A 21712-nucleotide genomic window follows, 5' to 3' on the forward strand; every position below is an offset into this window, starting at 1 on the left:
TAGCAAGTGCACAAAGATAGTGGAAAGGTTAGCAGGATTACATGTTGCAGAATATATGGAAAGCACAGTAACAGGACAATGGCAGGGAACTGAGCAAGTGGCATATTTTGCAGGCATTCTGTTGATGCCCTATTGCAGACATCTGTAAGATTTCAATTCTAACTTTGTCAACCACTTTTGCTCAAAGTAAACAAAACCCAACTGAAAAGTTAAATTTTATTTTAAGATAGCTCTAAAACAACCATTTCATTCACATATTGCACATTAAAACCAACAGATGCTGCATCATTAGTACGCGTCAGGTATAGGCCCTAAAACTAGTTACTTAGAGTTACTGTGAAGTAAAGCAATTATAGGAGTTTTCTACCAGACCTGCTAGCAAGAGTCTGAGATTTCTTTTTTTTTTTAAAAAAGTGTTTGGTTTAAAGAGACAGCAGTCCTTTAATTCACAATGCAGACATATTTTTGTGCACTTCAGTTCGCACAAAAGGATCAGGTCAACTAAAAAAAAAAAGCAAAGAAACTGGATCAAAAAGTGAAAGCGAGGTAAATTTAATAACTTAAAAACAGATTTGGTTTAGTTTTCTACCAGGAAAAAAAACCGTGGAGGTAAGGAAATCAATGTTAGATAGCATAACAATTTCCTTTGGATCCTTCAAGGACTCAACCGGAATCACAAGTCTTCAAAACTTACCCTGCACTCAAATATCCAAGGCAGATTTTGTCAAATCCTCCTCCCCTCCTTCCCCTATCCTGATTACCATCTGAAATGTTTATTCTATACTTCTATAGCAGCCATTAAATATACTGTATGCCTAGCACTATTTGCATACAGAAGTATTACATGGCAGAAAACAGATAAATTTCCATTTCGAAATGTAGACTGTTGCACCAAATTTAAAAAAAAAGAGGAAAGCTGCCTTCGAAATTAAAAATAACCAAATCCCCAAATCAGATGAGTTAGATATGTAGTTTTTGATTTCGGAAAGGATTAATGGAAAAGTTTGAATCGACATACATTGTAACAAAAAAAAAATTCACATCCCAACATGTAAAATCTCTGGATCCTAGAAATAATTTGATGAAAAACAGATTTGTTTGAACAAAAAATATTGTTTCATAGAGCTGCTGAGCTTTGGGGAAAAATGATGAAAGTTTGAAAATAATGCCCACTACATAATGGATGGAGGATTGGCAGAATAACTGCCTGCATACATGTCTTAGGGTTTCAGTCCATTGCTTATGCTGTCAATGGTATAGAAGGTAACTCTTCAGGGAGGCTGGTAGTGGTAGTGATTGGATTTCATTCAAGCGATCCTTGCCTAGAGCGACCCGTACTGAACGCCGACAAAGATCCATCAATGGCAGTGGTTCCGCTGAAAGGAAAGTCAAAAACAAGGTATTTTTTGGTTGCATAAATTGGTATTGGTGCATTCAGTATCTACATACAGTAACCATTCCAAAAATGAAGTTTAAACATGGAAAACAAAAAGTATTAACGTCAAAGATCTGAAGTTAAAAAGCATCACCGACCACATACACTTGTATTGTTCACCTCCATTGTCACTTACCACTCTGATATACAAGCATCCATTAGTATCCTAAGCTTTGTAACTTTTTAAACAAATTATTGCATCTACCAGAACATTTTGAAGATTATTGCAGTCAAAAATGCAAAAGATTTCAAAAAGTATATGCATGCAGCTAACATGACTTACTGGTGTTCCCTTCTCTCGACTAACTTTTAAAGGTTAGCAACTGAGCTGCATTATGCACTAGGTACTTGCATATAAAAAAAAAGATAGAGGCTGTTTTGATCCTTTGAGATTGCTACAATAGCTTGGTTTATGGGATGAGACGGATGTTTCAATTTAGCCCAAACTAATTTGTTTTTCCTTTCCCATTGTCACAATCATTCTTGTGATTAGCTGAAAGTGTACGTGAATAACTCCTGGATATTCCATTTCGGTCCAGTCACCATCCTCTTTAGTTATGCCAATTATTCTGGTATTTCGCAATGCATGGAGCATTTGCGACATTATGCATCCTTAAAATGTTACAATGAATGATCTTCAGGAAAAACATTATGGAAATGTGGCCAGTCTTTAGATTACAGTCTAGTCCTAGTAATCAAATCAGATTTGCACAAAAAAGACTAAACAATGAATTAATTTAGTGATAAAAATGGGATTCATTCTAAATCAACTGAGAAATTTTTCCTTCGATATCCAAGTTGTTAGCTATGTTGATGTGTAAATGTTTCTATTAAATGAATGCTGAATCAGAATGCAGATTAAGCAATTTTGAGTTATACGGTGAAGACATCAGAACTGCTTCATTGAAAGCATTGTAAAAAAGCAGATCTTTTCCAAATGGAGCACAGATATTGAAGATAAGAGAAGTTCCCAATCTTCACTGGACAATAGAGACAAGTTGGTGAAGATACATTCTCCAATTCTGAATATTTAAAGCAATTCTCTTACCCTCATGTATTTACCACACTTCACTTCATACCCCAACACAGGCGGTTCCATCACAAGCTCATCAGCAAATCATTTAATAGAAACATTCACAAATTAACATTACTGTCAACTTGGATATTGAAGGCAAAGTTCTTCCCAACTGATTTCGAGCAAACAAAGCCCATTTCAAACAGGTCACCACAAAACGTGCTCTTATGAAATCAGGGATGATGTGACAAATTGTAACCACAAAAATAATTACAGCTTTGGTACAATCTGATGACATTGCAGTTTTGTAAATTGTTCCAAACTGAATGATTAAACACAATAGATGAGCTTGCTTGTCTGAATGCAATCCGGTTGCGAACAAGGACATTTATCGGGTGGCAGCCCAGTTAAGAACATGGCTTGGGTCTCATCATTAGGTCTTTAACATTCAATTTAAAGATGATCCCACTTCTCAAATGAATGGAGGCAGCAGGAAACAGCCAAGTAAAGAGTTTTAAAAACTTGGATAAAATGTTGTAACTTTCTTTCTGAAGAAAAATTGCAAGAGAGATGAGAAAACAGGGGGAGCAGCATTGTTAAATTTCTAATACATTTTCAACACTTTAGATTATTGCAAAGCTACTCCCAACTTTAGTGTTTCAGCAGTCTACAAGCCAAACTTAAAATGCAGTCAGCCTAAGGAGATAGTTATCCTTTATCCTGCTGTCACGTTCTTTTCTCCCCCCCCCCAATAAAAGTACCATCTTCCCAATGAGTCTGGCACATATCGACCTTCTTGCCTGACCTCTGCCAACTTGTGCTCTGTGTAGCAGTTGACTTAACCTTTTCCACCCAACTAGTCTGTATTGATTGTTATCCCCCCTCAGTGGGCTGCAGTCCTAATCTGCCTGGCTCCCATATCCTTGTATTCCCTTTGCCTTCAACTATGGAGCTAAACTATTCTTAAATCTCAACATCATCTCTGCTTTCTTTAACAACTCTGGTAACGCATTCTACAGCCTCATAGTCCTAGTCGCAAATTCAGCTATACTGATAATTATATAAGCCTGAGCTACACTTGCTCATCACATTTTCCTTGGTGTTATATGACAGCATGGCCAGGATCAGAAATTGACCAAATTCTGTAGTACCTTGATGCACTCATATTGGCTACATACTGGACCATCTAAGTTAAATGCAGAAAACTGAATAAAGCTTAAATTTTCATGGAATCATATTTTATTTATTTAGAGATACAACACTGAAACAGGCCCTTCGGCCCACCGAGTCTGTGCCGACCAACAACCACCCATTTATACTAACCCTACAGCAATCCCATATTCCCTACCACCTACCTACACTAGGGGCAATTTACAATGGCCAATTTACCCATCACCTGCAAGTCTTTGGCCATGGGAGGAAACCAGAGCACCCGGCGAAAACCCACACGGTCACAGGGAGAACTTGCAAACTCCACACAGGCAGTACCCAGAATCGAACCCAGGACCCTAGAGCTGTGAGGCTGCGGTGCTAACCACTGCGCCACTGTGCTGCCCAACATCTGCAGAAGCAGTGAAGCTGAACAACTGGGGTGGGGGGGGGGGAGAGAATGGAAAAAGAATGACAAAATTCATGAAAATCATTTTATGCCAGTATAAAGACAAAAAGCTAAACAAAATGCTGGCCCCTCTCAATGTAGGCTAAATGACTTGGGCGATTGCCATCAATTTCCTCATTGCAGTCTAATTACCAAAATAAACTAAACATTAACTTTTCCAATAAGGTGTATAGAACAATTCTGAATTGGTGCATTTCTCAACATGCCTCATGTCACAAGTAGGGAATATGAAACCTTGCCACGTTAGTCAGTGACAAGCAAGCATTCCAAAATCAGTTGTTATCAGAGCCAGTCATAGCAAAGCTCCTTCTACTGTCCTGAAGTATATTCACCCCAAGTTCAAGAAGCAAGGGCAATTTATTTTTCACAGCTAGTCTTGTGGCCCAAGTACCCTAGCCAATTAAGTGCCAATGGTACTTATGACCATTTTTACTATAAATCAATTAAGATTGCCAAACTAATTTCATAAGAATGCTTACAACCAGCAGAGCAGGAAACTCAGGTGGAGGCAAAGTATATATCTGCAGGAAAATTGCAACACTATTTCTTCATTTACGGAAATGAGGGGGTGGCATATACTAACATAAATGTAGAATCTTAATGTCCAGGGCAAGTCTGGAGTCTGAGCACAAGATGAACGGGTGAGCAGGGAAACATGCTAGGAGTATGTATATATGACACAACCTCAAGTTGCATCAGGTCAGAGAGATGAGAAACAGGAAGGGAGGAAGTCTAGTTACAACTACTACTTGCATTTATAAAACATCTTTTAAATGTGCTAAAGGTGCTTCAGGAAATGTAAACCAGACAAAAATAGACAAATGTCAGAGAAAGATAAGGAAAACAGCGAGCAAAAAGCTTGGTCAAAGATGAGCTGTGGATGAGGTAGAGAGAGACTTCCAGAGCACAAGACCTAGGTGGTTGTCACGGATGTCAGAAGGAGATGAACAAGTGGCCAGAGCCAGAACAAATGAGGGTTCTGGGAGAGGAGGAAATTGTAGGGATAGAGTTTAAGAAAAATAGGGAGGAGCAAAGTAGTGAAGAAATTTAAACATGAGGATAGGCATTTTAAACTGTAGGCATTGGGAGATTAGGAGTCCATATAGGTCAGCAGGGGCAGAGCGATGGGTGAGCAGGGCAGGAAATGGTGTTTTGGATGATCTGCAGTTTACAAAGTTTGGAGGAAGGGAGGCCAGCCAGGAATGGTCGAGTCTGGAGCTGACAAGCGTGTGAATGAGGGTTTCAGCAGCAGGTGATCCAGGGCCGGGGTGGAGGTGAAAGTAGGCAATGTTTGTGATGGGAGATTGAGGTTGGAAGCTCAGGTCAAGGTTGTAAAAGGACACCGGGAGGCAATGAATAATCTGGTTTAACCCGAGGTAGCGGTGCCAAAGCTCCAGTTTGTGGCGGGGGCACAGGATGAAGTCAGTTTTCTCAATGTTCAACTGGGAGATAACTGAAGCTCATCCAAGACTGGACATGCAGTCTGACGGCAGAGGCAGTGGAGAAGTAGAATTCAGCGTCATCAGCACCCATGTGGTAGCTGATCCCATCTCTGAAAATCAGTCAAGTGGTGAATTGACAGGAGGGAAAAACTCAGCCGTTCACATACAAAAAAAAACTAGTCTGCTTTGGGATACCAGAACAGTTTTTAAATCAATGCAATATTGCTGAGTGATGGGATTCTCAACCAAATTAGTTCCTTGCAGATACAGATGGAATTCCTAGGTCCATATTGACACCTAAAATTACAACAGGAATAGAATGCGCTCATTATCCCCAATAGTTGCTGAAAACAAAAAAAAAAAAACAGCATGGCTTCTATCACCACAATAATTATGCTCACCCACACACAGAATTCAATACAAGGAATCCTAATTCTACTGAGCAAAGCTCTCAGTAAAACGTCCAAGCAGTCTCCTCACTTTCCAAGTACCACCCAACTATAAACAGATTGGAACACAACTGAGGTGCCATAATAGACACTTTCCTGAACCACCACTGTCGGTGTTGGTTTGCCCAGTAGGGGAATTCAGGAATTTTAACCAGGCAACAATAATGGGAGGATCGTATGTGTTGTCAGGATGGAGTAAGACTTGGAAAGGAACTTGTAGGTGGCAGTATTCCCATGGCATTGCTGCTTCTGTTCTTGGTGGTAGAATTCACAGGGAAGGAAGGCACCAAAGCAAGCTTGAGAAACATAGGAACAGGAGGAAGCCATTCAGCCCCTCAGATGTCTTCTGCCATTCAATTAGAGCATAACTGATCTGTATGTTAACTCCACTTACTGGTCTTGGTTCTGTAATTCTCAATACACTTGCCTAACAGAATTTTATCAATCTCAGTTTTGAAATTTTCAATTGATCCCTGGCCTCAACAGCTTTTTTGTTTTGTGGGGGGGGGGGGGGGGGGGGGGAAAAAGAGATTTCCCCTGTCCTTCACAAAGTGCATCCTGACTTCACCCTTCAACGGCTAGCTCTAATAAGGTTTCTCCCTCCATTGAAGAAAATAGTTTCTCTCTATGTACCCCATCAATCCTTGAATTGCCTTAAACCTGGAAGTGGTAGAGACTACTGGTGGACATCAAATCAAGCAGATCTTCTCACCTCAGTTACAAGCATATCTTGTCATTTGAAAAAAAAACAAAATCAATGATTGAATGTCTTCAAAAGCCACTGCACACAAAAAACTTCCATAGGAGAAAGTACAGCAAGTTACCATGTAAAACAAGTTTAAGTTACAGGTCAGCAACTGAGCAGCTGCCGTCCAGCTGTCTAGTGGCTCTAATCTTCATAATCAGCCTGGGAATCTAACACTCCTATTGTTTATAAAACAGCCAGGGACAGAATGACTGATAGCACACTACATGCACCAAACAATGACTATGTAAACAGCGCAACTACCTGAACAAACTGGCAAATATGGGTTGACTGCTCTATTTATTCCTCTGGGGCCTTTCAAAAGTACATCAGTGCAACAGGTTCTGTAAAATTCTTAGTCCAAATGCAAATAGAATTAAGAAAATTTACTTAGCCTAAACAACATGCCGGGGCATTCTCTGAATAAACTGTAAAGCAGTTGTGTTTTCATTGCTGGCACAGAAATGCTACTGCTGTCCTCAAAAAGGATGAAGTTACTGTTTTTGGAACAGCAGCTGAGCCCACTGCACACCTCCCTGGAGGAACTGACTGCTCTGTGGTTGCTGAAGTCCAGTCATTGTTCTGAAGGACACACAGTACACTGCCAAGAAAAGCTGAGTGACCTTTCTAGACTAAGCCTGATCTCAAAGTGCAAACAGTCAAACTCATTGAGGAAAAGAGAGCTTTGTTAATAAGGCCTCCAGGACATCTGCTTCAATGGCATTTAAACTTTCAACAGCAAAAGCCGGTTATCAAAAAAATGTCACCTCTTAGAGCAATGCAATTCTGTAGTGCAAGTGATAAAGTGACTAGGAGTAATTTTCTTCAGCTTTGTAGTTCAAAAATTACTTTATTCAGTCCAATACTTCTTCAAAACCCCAACCTTTGAAATCCACTTCATCATTATCTCTTCCCAATCTGCTGCAATTTCAGACACTAAGTCTTACACTTGAAACTCAATATATTGGAGCTGATCCTCTCCATAAAACTGATCAAGACAGAACTAGTAGAGACCCACAGAACATTTTCAGTCAAATTAGTATCTTTATTGCAACAGTAATTCTTTAATAGAGGATATCTAGTTATTTCAAAGACTTTAACAGAATCAAAAACTTCTCATTCTGGAAAAAGACACATGGACAGCTTTATGTAGAAGAACAGGTCTAGGAACAGAAATACAAATCAAAAGTTTGGCTTTTTGTTTATTTTCAGAGAATAATGAAGGTCTAATTTGGAACAGTTTCCTCCCAAGTCGAAAAGGCAGGTTTACATCTGAAAGGCTCAATATTATTCAAGGAATAAACACTATATCCTTGAAATCGGCCTGTTATAATTTCAGCACCTATCAAAGAAACCAGCTTCCGAACTACCAGTCTTGTTCCATGACAACGTCCTTGCTTGGGATTCAAGTTTCACAGCAACATTGAGTGTTGAGTTTAAGCTTGCATGGTGGCATACCCATTGGAGTTAGACGGTGTAGAAACTCTAGGGGGGGTAGAGATGATCATTTTCTTCATCTAATGACTCAATGCTGATGTATTCTTGTAATTCACTCGACGGATTTTCTAAAAGCTTTTCATTCAAATCTAATAAATCTTCATTTTTAGTGCAAAGAATGGCTTTTGATAAAGTGGCATCAAATACATCAAGATTTCCAATATAGTGAAAGCAAACACAATTTGGCTCCTAGGAAAAACAATCCGGTATTTCAATTGAATCTAATTTTCCATCCCCTAGAAGTTAGCCCAAATGTGTCCCAGGAATCTTCAAATGTTTATTGTTGTTTCAGAAAACAAATGTGGTTCACGAGAAGGGTGGGTGAACTGTGCACCACTTCTTCCTCTGCCACCACCACCCCCACAAAGAGGGCCTTACACCTTACTCCAGGTGCTGTACATCAGATGAATCAAAACATTGTTATACTCAGTACCCAAATGTTGAATAAAGTTTTACAATGGTGTCGTTAATATCAATGCTCATTAATCCATCATCCCAAACACAGACAGGAAATGTCACAATACAAATCCTTGTACCAAATCGCTTCAATGTGTAGCCTGCCAACTTCCTCTTACAAGATAACTTTGCAATGCACCATCTTCATTCCTGCAGTTGCATATTGCTGCCCCAGACATGCAAGTTAAAAATTTTGGAAACACTTCCTGATCATATAGATCACCATCACATTTGCTATACTGGAACTCAAACAAAGCAATCAATCCACTATGCCACCTGGTAGATTAAGTTTAGGACTAAATGGAACTCATGTTGACCTTGGTTCAGTGGTAGTGCTCCTGCCTCTTATTCGGGTCATGGGTTCAAGCCCCGGTACACTTCAAGGTTTGCAATGCTTCTTCGAGATGTGAAATGTTTTATTGGAATCGGAACCTGGACATGACGGGCATAATTCTGCCTCACCCAAAAGCATTTTAAAAATTATACACGGCCTAAATCACTCGGAGTGGTTCTAGCCCCTGATGAACAGCATTGGACAGCCTACTCTACAGCGATACATTAGGGTTTTGGAAAAGAATAACAAAGAATCTTTGTAGTCTATCCTGAACTAAAAAAAAACACTAAAATTGCAGACATCGTAGTTTCAAATATAGGGCAGATGCAACGACAGAATTTTTGAACTACGCAGGACAATGGTGTATTAATGGTGGAGACAACTTCGATCAGCTAGGATGAGATTTCTTCCTACAAGATATAGCCATCAATACCTAAAGTAAACTGATCATTGCTTGTTTGGAACAGATTAAAATCAAAATGCAAGATCATAAAAAATAAGTTGAAAAGGATCATTTGAAAGAATAAAAGCCTGAACAAGGTGGTATGGATGTTTTACCAAAAAGGACAACATTTTTGTCCCCATCTCTATTTTGTGCTCTTCCAACTGGAAAAATTCTGCTGAAAGCATTTACCAAACAAATAAAAACTGGTATAGATGGGGTTGGGAGGTAATTTATAGCTATAAAAGTAAATATGGCATTTACCTATATTTTTAATCTGTACTTGCAAACAATGACAAGTACAAGTAGCTTGAATGCTCAGCATCTTGGGGAAATGGAAAAAAAGCTTGCTGAACAATGTAAATAGTGTTCAGAAATAGCTACAATGACAACTCGCATTTTCATCATGTCTTTAGTAAAGAAAATATCCCAAGGTACTCTAAACAGGAATGTGAAAAAAAAAAATTGGACACCAACCCCAAAAGAGAGAAAAACAAACTGCATTTAAATAGCACTTTTCATGACCTCAGGATACCCCAAAGCACTTTTTGTAAAGTACTTCATTGGTTGCCGTGTAGTCACTGTTGTAACATAGGAAATGTGGCAGCCAATTTGCGCATAGCTAGCTCCCACAAACAGCAACGTGATGACCAGATAATCTGGTTTCAGTGATGTTGATTGAGGAGTAAATATTGTCCAGGACACCAGAGATAACTCCCCTGCTTTTCTTCAAAACAGCCATGGGTTTTTTTTTTAAATTTTCACTTGAAAGAGCAGGTGGGACCTCAAATTAACATCTCATCCGAAAGAAAGCACCTCCAACAGTGCAGCATTCCCTTAGTACTGCACTGCAGCGTCAGCTAGATTTTGGTGCTCACATCACTCAAGTGGGACTTGAACCTACAACCGTCTACCTCAGGTGAGTGCGCTACCCGCTATGCCACAGCTGACACTGGAAGGAAACATCACCACACCATATGCAAAAAGCAGGATAAAATGACACCTCCATACTTTCACTCTTCCCAAACATTTGCATGAAAGGAATTCCAATTTGATGCAATTTTTGCATCAATCACCTGCTGTTCAAGGAAATGGATTCATTCAAATCAGGAGTGAATATGAATCAATGCACAATTGGCACCCAAGAATGAGGTCACTCTCCAGTACCTCACACCAAGTGCACAACTCAAAGCTCAAGAAAATGAAGTGGTTGGGACACATCACAGCCAAGCACAATTCTAGCTTCACTTTTCAGCAAACATCCCTGACCAGTTTGCCCTCCCTAGCCCACAGATGCCAAGATGAATTGCAACGCTCCTGTAGCTACCCTTGAACTAATGCCACTCATATTGGGGATCCTCCTGGTCTATTGAGTTCATCTATCGGATAGACAAACTTGATGAGCCCCAGGAAGAGCTCAATGTTGGATACTTTAAAAATCAAACCATTTAGTTCGGTGGCTTGATTCGAACAGAATGGTTAAGAGAAATGCTACCCCAGTTACATTTGTTTTTAAATTAACATTTATGTTTATGTAAAGTCAAATAAGAGTGTGGACAAAGGAAACTAATAATTCATGGAAAACACACTTATGCTTGGTATGCACCTAGTTTTGCTGCATTTAACAACCTCATTGCACATACTATGCAGCTATGAAGAGAAAGATTTACTAGTTATGTTCCAGAACGAGGCATGCAGACCTGGGCTGGTGACACAAACAATTTAAGTCATGCTCATAACTTCGTTAAACTGTTTGAACTCTTTCTGATCGTTCCTGCTGCATAACCAAGTTACATAACTGACCTTTGCTTCCAATGCACCTTACTAATTCTCATCAAGAGTAAAAATCAATGAACATGGGCAGTTGGGGGATAAAGGAGGGAAAAAAAATGGCGGGAAGAAAAAAGATAGTGATGAAAGCCACCAGCAACCCACAAATAAGACCTTCACTTTTCAGCGCAGCAAACTTTGCCCTCAATGCACAGACAGACACACAGACAGAGGTCGGAATTTTACTCCATCCCGACGAGCAGGATGATGGCGGGGTGGCGTAAAAATGGAGGAGGCACTGGGACACCTTCCCGACCTGCTCCCGCCTCCTCCGCCCACTTTATGCAGGGCAGTGGCGGCAAACGACCCACCCTCCCCAGGCCAATCAAGGGCCTTAAGTGGATTTTACGCACAAGCAGGCGTCCTCGAGTCGAGGAGAGGACTGCCCAATGAAAGCAGGTGGCTTCCGAGCATCCAGAGTTGGCCCTCCTGATCGGGCATCCTGTGCCCAATGGAGGGCCACCCTCATTACCCCAACCAGCCCCAAGGCCCAACACCCCCCCGCAGTCAACCACCCTTGCCTCACCGGGGCCTGACCGATTACCCCCGGCCGAGGCAACCAAAACTTACCTTCCTTCCCAGCTCCCAGGCATCATGTCTTCATGCTGGGCTGCAGTCCCAGCAGTGGCCACCACTTCCAGTGGCGCTGCTGGGACTAAGAGCTGCCGGCCCACTGATTGGTCAGCAGTTCTATTAGGCGGGACTTCCTTCCTCAAGCGGGTGGAAGAACCGCCTCACACCAATTGAAGCCCGGGGACCTGCAAAATACGGGTCGGATCCCCAGGCGAGGAGGAAGCGGGTTCGCCACCGACTTTTGAGTTTGATGGCCAGCTCCTATCTGCCTACCGTAAAATTTCAGCCACAGACACACAGAACGGTGGAGGGGCATGGATAAGTGCCCATTCTGGAGGTTACACAACTGCGGTATCAACTGCACTCCAGGTCCCAAACAACAATTGGCCAACGCACACAAGCACTGTTGTGTGACTGCCTTTAAGAGTGATGTCCCTTTAAGATCTAGTATGCTAATGAGGTAAGTGCCAGGATGCAGTCATGTGACTGCATGCTAGACTCACTACTTGTCGAACACCGAGAGGTCGGCCCTTGTAAATAGTTAGTGCGACACTGCACATAATGCTTCGTTATTTAATAAACCTGTTCAAGATCTTCAATCAGCTGAACTCCACGCATCTCATTTATATTGCAGACAACATTCAAAGCTTCTCATTACAAGCACTGACAGTCGGAGGTGTATAATCATACATACATACATACATGTCAAGCTCATGAAACCCCAACCGACTTCCTATTTATACTCCTCATTCTTACCAGATTTCTCTCGTTTCAATATTGCCAATCTGGAGATTTTTATTTATTTATTTTTAAAAGAGATACAGCACTGAAACAGGCCCATCGGCCCACCGAGTCTGTGCCGACCATCAACCACCCATTTATACCAATCCTACACTAATCCCATATTCCCTACCATATCCCCACCTTCCCTCAATTCCCCTATCTACACTAGGGGCAATTTACAATGGCCAATTAACCCATCAACCTGCAAGTCTTTGGCTGTGGGAGGAAACCGGAGCACCCGGAAGAAACCCACGCAGTCACAGGGAGAACGTGCAAACTCTGCACAGGCAGTACACAGAACTGAACCCGGGTCGCTGGAGCGGTGAGGCTGCGGTGCTAACCACTGCGCCACTGGCAGCGCAAATTCAGTGTTGCTTCCTCATTGGTGAATAATCATACTTAACAGCCAATAAATGTAGAGTGGGATCCTTAACCAGGCTGCATTTTCAGGGGCTACTGTACAGTGTTGCAGATAATATTGTATAGATGGTGTCAAATCTATGCACCCAAAAAAAAAAAGATACACATTTGTGGAAATAAGTTACATATTGAAAGCAGTACAGCTCCAAAACACAGAAAATCAAAATAACTAGCACATGAATCCATTGCTGCTCAAACATCTCCCCTGGAACAATCTAAAAAAAGAGTTACATTTGTACTTACTTTTTAAAAAAAAGGCTGCGCTTGCTGCAGAATGGATTGAGCATGAATGGGATAGACTTCCATTTATATTTTTTGTGCTGATGGTGAAACACTCGAGGCCACATCCTCTTTGCAGAGCAGCTCAGACATTGACTTAATCCATTTTCAAAGAAGATTCTCTCATGAGAGGAGTTAGACATCTTATAGTGAGCATGTAGTCAAAATGTGCCTACAGTCAGATTTCCAGGCACAACTGGCTACATACAATAGCACTAATACCATAATGGAAAAATAGGAAGTTGCATCACCAACATAATAAAAAAGAGAGATTTAGATGGAGAAAGACTACGAAATACTGCAGTACAGAGGGATCTGGGTATTCTTGTGTACATGAAAGACAAAAAGTTAGCATGCAGGTGCAGCAAGTAATTAGAAAAGCAAATGGAATTTTGGCCTTTATTGCTAAGGGGTTAGAGTTTAAAAATAGGTAAGTCTTGTTAAAACTGTACAGGGTGTTTGCGAGGCCACACCTGGAGTACTGTGTACAGTTTTGGTTCCCGTATTTAAAGAAGGATATACTAGCAATGGAGGCAGTTCAGAAAAGGTTCACTAGGCAGATTCCTGGGATGAAGGGGTTGTCTTATCAAGAACAGCTAAACAGGTTAGGCCTTTATTCACTGGAGTTTAGAAGAATGCTAGGCAATCTTATTGAAACATACAAGATTCTAAGGGGGCTTGACAGGGTAGATGTTCAGAATATGTTTCCACTGGTGGGGGAATCTCTAACTAGGGGACATAGTTACAAAATAAGGGATAAGGGGTCACATATTTAAAACGGAGATGCAAAGGAATTTCTTCTCAGAAGGTGGTGAATCTGTGGAATTCTCTACCTCAGGAGAGTTGTGGAGGTTAGGTCACTAAATGTATTTGAGGAGGTAAAGAGATTTTTGAAATCTCGGGGAGTCGAGGGTTATGCGGAACTGGCCTGAAAGAGGAGTTGAGGCCTGGGACAGATCAGCCATGATCTTATTGAATGGTGGGGCAGGCTTGAGGGGCTGAATGGCCTACTCCTGCTCCTGTTTTCTTATGTGCTTAAATTCTTATATCCTCCAAATGAAATGAATTGTTCTTGCCGGGGTTTGAAGTGGTACAAATTCACAATTAATTATACCCAGTCCATTTTTCAGCCAACCTTACTTGGACAGCATTACAAAAACATATCTTAATCCCGTATGCATCCAATTTCCTCTGTGCAGGTTGCTTCAGAGACAGACTAATGAGACTTCCAAGGCAACACTGAGCAAAGCTCCTTAAATGGTTATCCATAGCCGTCACACTCTCACATTTACATACAGCACAAACTCCAGTGACTTGGTATCACCACAGCATTAAGTGGCCCCAGGAACACACAAAACTGCCTCTCATTACTTGTAGACAACCAACGTGGCAATCCACACCCACTGCTCCCTGGATGTACCAGATGAATTGGATTTGCATTGGACAACTTCAAGCACAATAGACTTGGAATCCAATCAATAGTAATATGATAAATAATGGATGGATCTTCCCTTCCTTCTGCTACCCTGAAAACTAGTTCCTTTAACCATCAACAATGAAACTAGATGCATCACATTGAACCTATTCAGTTTTAACGAAGTTAGCGATCACATGGGCAGCAGTTTTTATTTTGTAATAAAATCTCAGATTCAAAACCACCTGCACAGGACAGTTCCAGTAAAGCAAATTAATTTGCAAGCTTCAAAATAATGCAAGTTTTGAATCATTTGATAAAACCACCCACAAATGCTGTAGCAAGAAATGTGAACACATCATGCTGGGAAGTTAGGGATCATTGGCTTTAGCTCACGAAGTCTAGACAGTGGGCTGGTCGTCACATTTTTCAGAAGAATGTTTGACTGTAAATAGTAGTAACGCCTCAAAACAATTGTGTTCAGTGGTTTGACTTTGCAGCTAATGATAGAGAATTTTAACCAACTTGCCAGAATTAGATCATCTTCCTCTTCCTATCCTCACTTCCCCTGCCAAACCCCCCCACCCCCCACTCTCGCCACACAAGAATTAGCATTGATCTCTTTTGTGCCATATAATCTTCATTATTGCTGACACTGGCTCTATTTTTACAGGAGATATACCATAATCAAATTAAAGCTGCCTCTATATCTGTCTGCTTCAGAGTGTCTGGAAAGGATTCCAGTATGGTCGTGCTTCTTCTTTAAAACAATAAATGTGATAGAAGGTAAATTTGTGTTAATTGCTACTTTCAGACTAGACAGCCATCAGTTCCACTGATGATTGGGGAACCACATTTTTATACTACAGTTGCGTTATGTTTCTGACCAGCTGCCTGTATGCTGGGCAGTTCACCAAGAACAGAGAAAGACACACACAGCCATATTAAGCAGAATTGGTTACCACCAACTCACTTTTGCTCCGGCCACATTTCAACTGGTTCCAAAATAATCAGAGACATTTGCCCTACACCTCTGCTACTCTCTCTTTCCTCTTCCTCCTCTTTGCCACCCCCCCCCCCCCCCCCCCGCCGCTCCTTAAAACCTACCTCTTTAGCCAAGGATTTCCTGCACTAATACAGAACTGTCCCCTGCCCTTTCCATGAATGAGTGCTGAGAAGCAATGAAGGGCAGGTCCTGCTGAAAATCATAACAGGTCGTCCTTAACAGGTTTTCGAAGGGCATAACAGGGATGGTTGCAGGCTCCAGGTATATTGATTTGCCATCAAAAAAGGAGCCTATTAACAAGAACACTATATTTATAAAATTCAGAGCAAACAAAATCTAGTATGAAGTGCAGTTTGTGAACAGTCCAAAACATTTCATTGATGTACTTTATAAAAAAAAATTAATTCAGTTTGTTTGGCATAGGCTATTGGTACTTAAATAGATTGACTTACACAGGAAATCCAAAAAGGACTAAAACTTCTAAACACATTCCAGGTCGAGCCACTACACAGAACATTCAGCTCTTGAATTGCAGAATGCGATCAGCCCAGGCACAGTGAAATCACATTCCTATTTCTGAAGGAAACAAAACTGCATGCAAGCATTGTGATGCAATACAATGTTAAAGACCTTCTTCTTTGGCCTCCTTGTCTCGAGAGACAATAGATAAGCGCCTAGAAGTGGTCAGTGGTTTGTGAAGCAGCACCTGGAGTGGCTACAGCGACAGACTCTTCCACAGGCACTGCAGATAAAATTAGTTGTCGGGACTGTTACACAGTTGGATCCCTCCTTAAACTTGTGTCTCTTTTCCTGCAAACTGCTAAGTCTCTTCGACTCGCCTCTCTTTAGCCTCGCCTTTATAGCTGCCCGCCAGCTCTGGCGATTGCTGGCAACTGACTCCCACGACTTGTGGTCAATATCACAGGACTTTATGTCGCGTTTGCGGACTTCTTTAAAGCGGAGACATGGACGGTCGGTGGGTCTGATACCAGTGACGAGCTCGCTGTACAATAGGTCCTTGGGGATCCTGCCATCTTCCATGCAGCTCACATGGCCAAGCCATCTCAGGCGCCGCAGGCTCAGTAGGGTGTATATGTTGGGGATGTTGGCCGCCTCGAGGACTTCTGCGTTGGAGATACGGTCCTGCCACCTGATACCAAGGATTCTCCAGAGGCAGCGAAAATGGAATGAATTGAGACGTCGCTCTTGGCTGACATACTTTGTCCAGGCCTCGCTGTCGTAGAATGAGGTACTGAGGACACAAGCTTGAAACACACGGACTTTTGTGTCCCGTGTCAGTGCGTCATTTTCCCACACCCCCTTGGCCAGTCTGGACGTAGCAGCAGACGCCTTTCCCATGTGCTTGTTGATTTCTGCATCTAGAGACAGGTTGCTGGTGATAGTTGAGCCTAGGTAGGTGAACTCTTGAACCACTTGCAGAGTGGTCACCGATATTGATGGATGGAGCATTTCTGACACCCTGTCCCATGATGTGTGTTTTCTTAAGGCCGATTAGGCCAACAACCTTACAAATACCAATGTTCCTACACAACAACCATCACTATTTACATAGTGCCTTTAACATAGCGTTTCACCAGTGCGATCAAACAAAATTTGGCACTTGAGTCACAAAGAACTATGAGGACAGGTGATCTAAAGCTTGGTCACAGCCCCATTCTAATTTTTTTTTAAAAAGAGGCATCCAAATGAAACAGTGTCCCATCAGATTTATTTATTTTTTAAATAAGAGAAATTACTTTAGTAATAATTGTTGCAAACTTAATAAGCTAGTTAATAAGTGAACAAACACAGGGGATGCGGAAAGAATACAGCATCAGTTCCAATGTAGGGCTCCCCTCTCTTCCCCAACTTTAGCCACCACCCAGGTCTGAAGAACAGCAGGAGGAAACTCTTTCAACAACCCAAAGTTTCATCATGAAGGCCAGGAGCATGCTCACGACATAAGACCAACGGCTAGGCTATCCTGCTTTTGGCAGTTATTTTTAGTGAAGAAAAGTAATAGTAACAGCTGTAACCATCCAACGTCAAGAATACATACACACTAAAAAGTATTGTGGGCATTGGAGCACTACCTGCATTTAGTTATGGTTTACTTGTATGCAAGTTTGGAAAAGTGGCATCTTATTTCAGGAAATGGAATTTACAACCATTACCTATCCTTGTTCTACACATGGACTTTATATCACTTTTTTGTGGGCAAAAGTCCTGCAAGAAAACTCCAGAGAAATCAAATCAACTTTCCTCCAGTTAGTCCAGTTGATCCTCCTTGTACAACCTTTTTTTCCTGATCCTACAACTCAGCCCTGATCCTCAGTATCTGATCACCAATCTGTACCTTTCAATCACCATTGTTACTAGATATTCATTCAAGTAGGAATTGAATGAATCAAGAAACTCAGTCTGAAAGAGTGGCTATTTACCCATTCAGTTGCATTCAAACCGGAATGGCTGATGACATGTACATCACTCATTAAACAGCAGTGCATTCAGCATCAAATTAAAAGCTACATGTCAGCAGTACTGCAAACTAGGAGGGAAAAAAAAAACAGGAACTAACGCAAAGTCCAGATGCAGAGTTTTGAAATCAGATCTGAACAGATCTCAAATTCCTTTCCCGCTCTCCAGTGTCAACATGGAACTCTTGTCCCAAAATGTCATCATGAGTCAATGCCCAGCTGAAGGAAGCTGTAGAGACCTACTCGCACGACTCTGCCAGAATTACTCAAGCTTACATAATTAGGAGGCAAGAACAGCGTCTCTTTCCTGGCTAGCCAAGCCAAGGCTAGCAACAGAGGGCTATCCTCCCATACCCATGTACAACGCAGTCAACTGCATGAGCTAAAGTACTGTGTGGGGGCAGGGGGTGGGGCAGAATTGAGAGAAGTCAAAACAGCTACTATTGACTCAGAGCATTCCATTTTAAAAACGAAAAACAAAAAAAAGTGAAAGCAACTTAAGATTTGTGCTGCAGAACTTTACTGCACCGTACAATATAGTTAGGCAGCACCACCTGTAATTGTGATTTTACAGTTGGTCTGAAAGTTTTCAGGGAACCAAGCATTTAAGGGCCAAATGCATCATTTTACTTTCAATTAGAGATGAACTACATGGAGACTAAGAGACTAAGATTGCCTCAAGCAGAAACCAGTTGTGCTCAAGCTTTAAATTTCAGCTGGTCATATCCTGGGTATCAAATAAAAGTCACTAGCTGTAGCTTGTGTAGTGATTGTTCAATCTTTTAATCTGCCAAACCAAATTGTCAGCTTATTGCTAAATTTCTTGTGATTAAATGTTCAATGGCTCTCTTCCCCAGATATACCCTCAATTTATTCAATGCAAGTCTTGAATAATTGTAGAAATATGGGATAAAAGTGCAATACTACCTGCAAGGCACAAAATCAGGAGTGTGATGGAATGCTCTCCATTTTCCTGGATGGGCACAGCTACAATGCTCCAGAATCTCACCACCACCACCACTGCTACATTGCGGCTGCAATCTACAGGATGCACTGCAGCAAATCACAGCCATCTTCAACAGCACCTTCCAAGCCAGTAACTTCTGCCACCCAGATGGCCAAAAACAGACAGATAGGTGCATGCTTTCCAAGTTCCCACTACCTCCCAAGTTCCCTCCAACTCGCAAGCCATCCTGTCATACGGCCATTCCTTCACTGTCACTGGGTCAAAATCCTGTCACTCCCTACCCGACTCCACTGTGAAACTATCTTCAACACATGGACCGCAGTGGTTCAAGAAGGCATACCACTGGGGATGGGCAATAAATGCTGGCCTTGATAGTGACACCCATATCGCAAGAATAATTTTTTTTAAAACTTTTTATTTTATATTTTATTTTTTATTTTATGAGATACAGCACTGAAACAGGCCCTTCGGCCCACCGAGTCTGCGCCGACTAAGAACCACCCATTTATACTAACCCTACTGTAATCCCATATTCCCTACCACCTACCTACACTAGGGTAATCATTTTACAACAGCCAACTTACCTATCACCTGCAAGTCTTTGGCTGTGGGAGGAAACCGGAGCACCCGGCGAAAACCCACGCGGTCACAGGGAGAACTTGCAAACTCCGCACAGACAGTACCCAGAATCGAACCCGGGTCCCTGGAGCTGAGGCTGCGGTGCTAACCACTGCGCTGCCCTATTTTAAAAAGGCAACAAGTCATCCATCCATGGACACTATCACAGCTATTAAATCTCCCACAGAAAATTCATGAAACAATCCTTGATCTCCAAAACATGCCAAGAATAATCAAGACAAAGCCCAGCATGTTTATCCATCTCGACTGATCAGCCAAGCCTGCTGCCATTCAAATAAAGCCTTCACTAGTACATCAACCATCCAGGTCGGTTTAATTATTTCAATCTGCCTAATAAGTGCTTCCCAACTAAAATCAAGGAAAAGAAATGGCTTCCAAATCTTTCAAGCACAACCTAAAAGAGGTGCTGAGTTAGACGGTTCATCAGGGAATCTTTAACCGTTGCCACCAGTGTGGGTAGGTATTAATTCTAGGGATTTTCATAATTCAGATCTACCATGTGCCTCTTCACTGAAGTCTAAAAAGGAGCTGGTTGAAAACGACATAGCTCATGCTGTAGGAATCTTTTAAATCACGAGATCTATTACTTCCAGTGCATCCATTTGTGTAAAGAGGGGGAGGGGTGGGATTACTGGAGCAAGGTGAACAAGAGGCGGCCAACACAAGAGGTGGATATGGTTATCTTTTTGCACAATTGATGAGCTTATTCAGTTAATTTGTCACAAGTCAATCTTGTGAAAGGCTTCCAAATGGCTGCGTATTTTAACAAATGGCCATTGAAGCCAGTTTGCAGGCAATAAAAGCCCAATTCTCTCCAACCTCCACATGAATCAGAAAGAGGCGGTCAAGTAAAATGAAAATTCAAATCTGCAACCGTTAACTGCTTGGATTTAGCGTCAATTACCGGAAGTGCTGTGGTTGAATTTTCTGGTTAAAGACCAGGCGTCAACTCTGACTGTCTTGTAAAGTAGCAAGTTGCAGGATTCAGGAGTTTAACTATGAAACTACTTTGCAAGCTGGATTGGATCGGTCTCTTGTGCACATATCCTCCTGGAATCTCCCCAAAAGCCAAGCAACTAGGCAGTGTTTGGTGCAGCTTGTAAGCTGCTTTATTCCACAGTAGACAAAACAAGTATGATGAAAGTCACTTGGTGCAATCAATTCAAATCCTGTTTGTGTACGGTTACAAAAACACTACTTTGTATAGCACCTTTCATGAGCGCCAGACATCCCAAAGCACCTTACAGCCAATGAAGTACTTTTTGAAGTATAGATACTGCTATAATGTAGGAAACAGTCAATTTGTACACAGCAAGCTCCCACAAACAATGTGATAATGACCAGATAATCTGTTTTTTTGAGACATAAGATTATGGGATTAATGTTGGCCACAACAATGGGGATATCTCCCCTGCTCTTCTTCAGAAGACTACCATGGGATCTCTTACATCCACTTGAAAGGGAAGTCAGGCATTGCTTTATCATCTCACCCGAAAGATGCACTCCCTCAGTACTGCACCAGCCTAGATTTTTATGTTCAAGTCCTGGAGTGGGATTCAAATACACAACCTTCTGACTCGGAGGTCAGCTATCCACTGAGTCACGGCTGACACTAAAGATAAAGAATGCTAGCCCACTGGGGGATTCTTACTCAACGAGAAAAGACAGGTCCATCTGCTCACTGCCCTAAGACGGCGAAGACTTATTCATTGCTCAGATCATTTCTTCTTCCTCAGTTGACTTCTGGTGTCTGGACTTACTTCTTGAAAAGCCTCCCTTCAAAGAATTGCAGAGATCAAAAAGTCTCTCCAACAAAGTGCTTGTTGCCTTACTGCATGGCCAGACATGGTTAACCAATGGGCCATTGTTTTGGATTGGTGCAAAACAGATG

At 41.7% G+C, this 21712-nt stretch overlaps 1 protein-coding gene across 2 annotated transcripts in view; it reads right to left on the reverse strand.

Moving 5' to 3' along the window:
• Positions 1–202: 202 nt before the first annotated feature.
• The window catches only part of spsb1 (splA/ryanodine receptor domain and SOCS box containing 1), an 86340-nt gene continuing 64830 nt past the window's right edge, over positions 203–21712 (reverse strand). For both annotated transcript variants that reach the window (XM_068016980.1, XM_068016979.1), the window contains exon 4: positions 203–1376. In XM_068016980.1, the coding sequence (XP_067873081.1) occupies positions 1249–1376 (128 nt within the window). In that variant the 3' untranslated portion in view covers positions 203–1248. The remainder of the gene's footprint in view (positions 1377–21712) is intronic.

The sequence above is a fragment of the Heterodontus francisci genome, chromosome 37, assembly GCF_036365525.1.
Source record: "Heterodontus francisci isolate sHetFra1 chromosome 37, sHetFra1.hap1, whole genome shotgun sequence".
Classification (NCBI taxonomy): Eukaryota; Metazoa; Chordata; class Chondrichthyes; order Heterodontiformes; family Heterodontidae; genus Heterodontus; species Heterodontus francisci.